Here is an 8,071-nt window from a genome sequence, read left to right as displayed (position 1 = left end):
TATATATATATATAATCTAAAACCTTCTTCTTTGTAACATAAATATAGTTTTGTCATGAAACACTAGATGGCGAAGGCTGATAGGTCCTTAATGCAACTTGCTAGCTGTCACATTATCACCACATGGCACAAGCTGATTGGTGTCTGTTGCATCTGTAGTCAATTAGCCTGCTAATGAACATTTAAATGGTTCGGTTCAGTGTTTGCTTTAAGCAATTCTTGAAACCCTCTCAAAAACCATCCACCTCCCCCAGCTCCACCTGTATAGGGGTATCTGCTAGAGGTAATTTCATGTATGTTATTTGTGCAGCAGCAGTATGTCTTATATAACCACAGCAGTGTGTCTGTGTATTGGCAATAGCAAGTTTTTGTACTTGTTTTGCTGTTGCAGCAATCAACAGAAGCAGCAGCAGCCTAGCAGATCCGTTTCTCTAAGACCAAATAAATTAACATTGTCATATCATTACCATGCTAAAACTAAGTGTTTTCATGACGGTTTCAAATAACGGTTTCATGAAAATGAACTGCATGATAGGAATTATGTAACTGCAGAGTTTAAAGAATCCTCTGTCACAGATTCATCATCCTTTCCAGAACAACTAATGCCACAGCAAATAATAATAATAATAATAAACTTCCAATAATCAAGGGCATATACATTCAAGAATTAGAAGATAGTAAGTGTGGTGGTACTGTAAATCCCTAAGGGTGAGAAAATGTGTGGTAAGACACATGTAACATATGCATTATGTTGATTGATTTATACATTATTGGATTATTTTTAAAGTATGCTGATTTGAAGTGATTGCAATTTGTTTCAGGCAAACCAGTCAGAAACAGAGGAAAGTGTTCCCTCCATGGATCATAAGAAGATTTCGCCACCTGCTGGTGATAGACAGATAGTGGTACATTCTGATTTCTTTTTAAATCTAGTCTAAATAAACTAAATAGACAAACATCTCTCAATTATGTATTAATACTGAATTTAATATTATTTACACTATTTACACATAATTTACAGGTGAATTTTTCATGATGTTATGTATAATATATGTTTGTCAAAATATTAAATTGTTTACCTTGTGATTACCTTAAGATTTAACAAGACTCCTGTTTACTTAATTGTTTGTTTTTTCTTTCTGTATGATTTGATACAGAGCACACTCCCTGAGTCAAACTGCACAAAGATCAATGGTGAGTCCATTGTTCTATGATTACAATTCTAAACTGAAACTATGAGCTGATTTTATAAATAGTGAGTTATGGTTATATGCAGACATTCCTTTAACCTTAAAAAACTATGAAAGCGAAAAGAAAAGAAAACCCAGACCAACATGGTGAATGAGGAAGTAATTGTTTAACAAATAAACATACCTTACAATTTTCTTTAATTTCACATGCTTGCAATGCTAAGAAATAACATGAATCATTGTCTCATGATATTGCTCTCTAGTGCTAAAGATAGGTACAGTATATAGTGTACAGTAGTGTAGAGTATGTAGTGATCTGTCATTTATTTGTGTTTCCTTTAGGAGAGCATGTACACACATCGAGCCCTAGTGGGGCAACTCCTGTAGCAGAGAACAAGCAGCCTCCTAAAGTGGCCAGGGTCTGTGACCTGCAAACTCATTTCTATTTATCTAAAGCACAAAAGCTTACTTCTACCTGCATTCGGTCACTGAGTTTTTGTGCTTTTGCTTTTATACACCACTACAGTGGATTTGAAATAAAACAATCAAGATGTGATTAAAGTGCAGACTTTTAGCTTTATTTTAAGGGGTTCCACAAAAATATGACATTTACCATTTAGGAGTTACAGCCATTTTAAGCAAACTACCTCCATTTTCAGGGGCTCAGTAGTATTTGGACAAAGTGACATAATTGTAAATATAAGCACAATTTTAATATCTGGATGAAAATCCTTTGCAGTCAATGACTGCCTGTAGTCTGGAACCCATGGACACCACCATATTCTGAGTTTTCTCCCTGGAGATGCTTTTCCAGGTCTTCACTGCAGCCACCTTGAGTTGCTGCTTGTTTGTAGGTCTTTCTGCCTTCAGTCTTGTCTTCAGTAACTGAAAAGCATGCTCTATTTGATTGAGATCAGGCCATTGAAGAATATTCCATATCTTTGCCTTCAAAAAGTCTTGAGTTCCTTTCACAGTATGTTTAGGATCATTATCCATCTGCACTGTGAAGCTGCTTCCTATCAGTTTTGTAGCATATGACGTCACACTATGCAGCATCTTAAAAACTTTAATTCAACACATAACATATAATAATTCATATAAAATGTAAAAATGTACAATCTACTCCACTTTCCTGCAGTGCTGCAGTTTTAAATGTATGTTCTTTTAAATCCAGCTACAAAGGTCATGCTCTGACGTATCAATCTGCTGTTGGTCACACGGCTTCCAGTGATGCGAATTCGTAGGTCAGAGTTTACCAAGCTTAAACTTTGGAATGCAGCGAAATGTGAAACTTTTCACATGGGCTTGCGCCCCTTGAGAATGTAGCCAACCGTTGATCTGGCCACACCTAAGGTTTTTGCTATCTCTCTTATTGATTTATGTTGTTTTTTCAGCTCAAGGATGGTCTCCTTCACTTTCATCGAGATCTCTTTGGACTTCATATTGGTAGCTCCAGTCAAACAGCTTCCAAATGCCAATTTGATGCCTTATTTCAACTTCAGATCTTTTATCTGCTCAATTTTTCTTGAAGTAACGAGGGAATGGACAGCACCTGGTCAATTAACCTCTTTTTAGTCAACTGTCCAAATACTATTGAGCCCCTGAAAATGGAGGTACTTTGCTTAAAATAGTTGCAACTCCTAAATGGTAAATGTCATATTTTTTTGTGGAACCTCTTAAAATAAAGCTAAAAGTCTGCACTTCAATCACATCTTGATTGTTTTATTTCAAATCCATTGTAGTGGTGTATAAAGGCAAAAGCACAAAAACGCAGTCAGTGTCCGAATACTTCCGGACCTGAGTGTAATAGTCAAATACAAAGTCAAAAACAATACAGTTTGTCTGTGGTAGAGAATAGAATATGAACATTAAATTCCTTCAAAGATTTTGGGACAGTCTGTTAACTGCTAGTATGGAACATGAGATTTTATACCATAGAAGTCTGGTATTCATACTAAATACTGAATTTCATTGCTGATAAGATGGTTATAACTCTTGTGTTTCTCTGGACAGAAACTTCATCTGCCTGTCCATGAAAGATGTGTGTCCTGCCTAAAGACCGTTTACCCATTGGAGAAACTTGTTGCCAATCAGCAGATTTACCACAAGAGTTGCTTCCGCTGTGCCTTTTGTAGTACCAAACTCAGGTCAGTTTTTGTTTTAAATTACTATGATCTCTTAAGGAATATTCTGTGGTTTCAATACAACTTAAGGGAGATTTCCCCCTAAAATGAAAATGCTGTCATTGTTTACTCACCCTCATGTCGTTCCAAACCCATAGGAGTTTTGTTCATCTTCTTAACACAAAGGACGATATTTTGAATAGAGATTTCTGTCCCTCTATTGCCAATCTACGGAGCTACTACTTTAAGCTTTTATTCATATATTTACATTGATCAGTTTCACTTTTATCAGTAAACATAAACAGAGGACATACGTTTCAAAGACATTTGACAAACAGATGCACCAGATTTGCCAGTTCTTGCTATGTGGTGTGACTCCACTCTTCCAACAAGGCATTTGCAAGCTCCCAGACATTTTTGGGAGGTCACATGGTTTGTCACTTGAAGGACAATCAGCTGTTCTTCTGTCTCCCTATAGCAGGACTCTCCTGTTCACGGGGGTAATCAGGGACCTGGACATCTTTTTTTTCTTTTTTTCTTTCTGCAGAGTCAACGGAAAGGTCTCTTTACGGTCCTAAGTTATTGTAACTGTAACCATAATTGCTTGCTGCCTGTGAACAAAAGTTCCTGTGGCTCAGTGGTAGAGCATTGCGTTAGCAGTGCAGAAGGTTGTGTGTTCAATTCCCAAGAAACACACATACTGGTAAAAAATGTGTAGCCTGAATGCACTGCAAGTCGCTTTGGATAAAAGCATCTGCTAAATGCATAAATTATTATTAATTATTAAATTATTAACAATAAGTGTCTTCAGGACTGTTTCACAGTTGCATGTGCGATAATTGTTTATGATTCATTGAACAAGCATGAAAAACATTGTTCAAACCCTTTCCAATAAAGATCTGAAAAGGTTATTTGGATTTTACAAAATTATCTTTAAAATACAGCATTCTGATTTTTTTTTCTTTTTTTGCTGAGTTTATTACTCATATAAGAATTATTAGTATTATATCAGAATAAAAGGACATTTCTTTTTAAGCTGTCAGTTTACCACAAACAATAATTTTGTCTCTGTATATAAAAAGGTACTGGGGTCTATGGGAGGTACAAAGGTTTGTTTAAAGGTGTTTTAAAGCTGAAAAGTGAAGCAGACATTGTTGTTATAAATTAATTATTTTCATTATGTATTACCTGTTGTTGCTACTGTTGTGTTTATGTTCTGTGAGGTTGGATTTGCCTTTAAACATGATTATGAATGAAACATTTTAAATGTTAAATAATACAAACTAAAGCAAACTCAATTAAACAATGTTAATAAACTAGTTTTATCATTTATCATTTTGACAGCCTCAGTCTATGTATTAAAATAATTACTCAATATTAGTAAACTTCCAACAACCTACTGAGGTCAGATTTTAGATATCCTTCATATGGAAATAATATGTCTTCTTTCGTGTCCTGTTTATTTCAGTTTGGGGACTTATGCTTCCCTACATGGTGACATCTACTGTAAACCTCACTTCAGCCAGCTATTCAAGTCTAAGGGCAACTATGATGAGGGATTTGGCCATCGACCACACAAGGAAATGTGGACACCACGAACAAACGAAGAGGAACCTGAGAGAGATGAAAACTCAAAGCCCTTTGTGGAAGACTCTGTGTTAGTGAAGCCTACAGAACAGTTGAGCCCTAAAGTGGAGGAGTCACAACTGGTCAAATTCACTGGCCTCGCTGCAGCTCTAGAGACAAAAAGTCAAACCAGCTCAACCAGCTCCATGGAAAAACCACAAACCCCTTCTGTGGAAACAAGAAAACTGAGAGTTGCGTGGCCACCTCCTGCAGACAGTGATGGAAGCTCCATCCAGTCCAGTCCAGTCACTGGAGTTGGAAAGGGTTCATCCAAGCTTTTCAGAGCAAAGTGGCCTCCAGAGGAGGAAGCTCCACCTGCTCAGCAGAGCCCTGAACGAGCAGAACTGAGAAGTCTTCGACGTAGTTCCTCACTTAAAGAGCGGAGCCGTCCCTTTTCTGTGGCACCAAGCTTGGCATTATCCAATGCTTCAAAACAAGAGTCACAATTGTCTCACAAGGTTGCTTTGGTCAGACGAGGCTCACTGGAGGATCTTCGTTCACGGTCAAAAGTGAAAACAGACAAAACTGAAGTGCAAGAAGAGGCAAGAATCCCAGATGAAAAGACAAAGGACAGTGAAAGCCAATCCAAGGAGAATGTTGAGAGTCCTGCCAAACTTGATAGTACAGAAAAGATGCCCTCCTCTATTCTCAAACAGACGCAACAAACAAAAAAGGAGGCCGAGCCACAGCAAACAAAAAATGAAGCTGGTCTACAACAAACAAATAAAGAATCTCTGACTCAACTAACAAAAAAGGAGCCTGAGCTACAACAACATGAGGTTCCGACAGGCCATTTGGAAGATGAGGAAAAACCGGTGAAATGCTTAAGCACTTCTCCTGAGCTCCAGTCTTCCCAAGACACAAGCTCTCCAACTGTGGAAGAAAAAGCCCATAGGAAATCCCAGGATGTGGGCTTCTGGGATGGCGAGGAGGCTGAGGAGTCCCTGACTGTAGAGGAGATGATCAAGAGGAATCGCTACTATGAAGATGAAGACGACGAGGAAGAGGAGGTGGCAATAATTTGACAATATGCTGTATGTCATCAATCCCTTCCATTTATTTACTCTGAAAATACAACTGCTATAAATTCAACATAATAAAAAAAAAACAAGTACTTTATATTTTAACCAAGTACTATGGTACTGTACATCTTTTTCTTTAAACTTCTTTCTTGGAACTATCGCTATTTTTGGGGGTTTTTGTTCTTTGCCATCCATGTTTTCTTTTGGTTGCTGTAAAAATTACTTTACAAAAAGTTTTAAAAATCACTATTATTGTTTATTAATCTAAGAATATTTTGTGTTGATCCCAATTAACAAATTTTCTCTCTTATTCTCAGCCTTTGACAGTTTAATCAACAGTTTTGGTTACTCTCCTAGGCCATATTTTAAAACATTTTCCACTGTTTTAATGATTATTGATCATATTGAGATTATTGAGCAAGTACACAATAAACATTATTTCACTGAAATTGGGGACATAAGGTGCATAATTTCAGTTTTATGTTGAATTTTCTTACCTGTGAATAAGACATGAGGTAATCTGACAGCATTGCATTCATCCTTCCACCAATGCAGTCTCTGATCGCGTTGCTGGTTAGCCTCTGGTCTGCCTGTGTGTGTTCATGTGTTTTGGAGGAGGCGTGGCTTGAGTTAGACCGCAAAAACATGCTCTATATGTAGCCTACCTGTCTTCACAGTGTACCTGAAACCAGTGTTCGAACTATACCGTGGACTTTGGGGGAGCCCACTTTTTTTTTTTTATAACGGGGGGTGCAGCGCCCCCACACCTTGATGCTTATGACAAAAATATCATGTATAGTTATCTTTATTGAAGTGAATTAGGTTTAAATCGCCGTCATGCATGAATGAATTATATTTTTGCAATTTTACACATAATAATCCACGATGATCACATTACACAAAACTGAAATTGCACGTCAAAATAACACCTTGTCATATTTTTTGAGACCCCCCAAAATTTCACAAATCACGTTTTCAGGGGAGCCCATGTCTTATTAAGGGGAGCCGAGCTCCCCCTAGCTCCCCCATAGTTCGCACCCTGCCTGAAACTCTAAATCCAAACATAATATAATTGTAACATTTTATATTAAGGTTTCATTTGTAAAAACGTGTAAAGCGGTTAATTAATGACTAATAAATTTACAAATGCATTAAAACTCATTTATAGGGAGTAATAGCTCCATAAATTAGAAGTGTAATTTTCATGCAAATACCTGTAAAACAGTGAGCAATTTCAACTCACTTAAAAAAAAAATGCTTAATTTATATTAAGTTATTTCAATTAAATCAGATTCGTTATTTATACCATGAATCAGCAAAAGAAAAAGAAAAAAAATACTGTTATGGTGAGATTGAAGGCCATTGTGTTTGTTTTTAGGCTCATTACTGTTGGGTCATATCACTCTTAAAAAAAAAAAATTAAAAAAAAATAAAAAAAAACTTCAAGTCATGATGCAAAAAGAGCTTATTTATTCATTATTAACTTCGTATTTATTCATGAGACTTCATTGAGTCATTTAATGCCAATATTAGTTACCTGTGAATGATTTAAGTATGAGTTATAAATATTAATGCCCTGTATAATAAAGCATCAAGTGAGAGCAAGCCCAAGTACAAGACGAGGATGGCAGATGATCTTCCCATGCTGTTATTATCTCCCCTGAGCCCATTTTTGCCCCATCCTGTCGAGCCTACGGTCCCATGGGAGCAATGGAATACATCCTTTAACAGGTAGTGCTCATTCCATCCACTGGAAGCTGCTAGGTTTCTGAATCGAAGAGCATAATCTTAAATGGAGCTCTTGCCTTGATGTAGACAATGTAATTATTCTGCGATGGAGAAACCTCCAACTGGTTTTCCGAATACTTCTTGGAAACGGACAGTAAAGGCTTCAAGTGAATGGGTCGCTGGTCCATCTTGCTGCCATAAAGATTCAGCCCACTGGAGTGCTCAACTTGTGAGTAGAGACCGAATGAAGGAGATTTTAGCTCTGTCAGTTGGAAAACGATGCAGCGGCATCTCTGAGGTGAGCAAACATTGTAGAAGGAACCAGTTGCATTCATCCGCCAAGCCAGAGTAGGCCGCTGGATTGACCATGGGACTGGCAGTG

At 37.3% G+C, this 8,071-nt stretch overlaps 1 protein-coding gene across 1 annotated transcript in view; it reads left to right on the top strand.

Annotated features, from left to right (window-relative positions):
• LOC107687370 (LIM domain and actin-binding protein 1-like) overlaps positions 1-6,070 on the top strand; it is a 36,083-nt gene extending 30,013 nt beyond the window's left edge. Inside the window, exons 7-11 of the mRNA XM_016484659.1 lie at positions 822-905; positions 1,158-1,194; positions 1,533-1,609; positions 3,204-3,337; positions 4,782-6,070. Of these exons, the coding sequence (XP_016340145.1) occupies positions 822-905; positions 1,158-1,194; positions 1,533-1,609; positions 3,204-3,337; positions 4,782-5,964 (1,515 nt within the window). The 3' untranslated portion in view covers positions 5,965-6,070. The remainder of the gene's footprint in view (positions 1-821; positions 906-1,157; positions 1,195-1,532; positions 1,610-3,203; positions 3,338-4,781) is intronic.
• The last annotated feature ends 2,001 nt before the right edge of the window (positions 6,071-8,071 follow it).

The sequence above is a fragment of the Sinocyclocheilus anshuiensis genome, unplaced genomic scaffold (assembly GCF_001515605.1).
Source record: "Sinocyclocheilus anshuiensis isolate Anshui unplaced genomic scaffold, SAMN03320099.WGS_v1.1 scaffold157, whole genome shotgun sequence".
In the NCBI taxonomy this organism is placed as follows: Eukaryota; Metazoa; Chordata; class Actinopteri; order Cypriniformes; family Cyprinidae; genus Sinocyclocheilus; species Sinocyclocheilus anshuiensis.
Note: the sequence above shows the minus strand (reverse complement) of the source record. Positions and strands in the feature narration are given on the sequence as shown.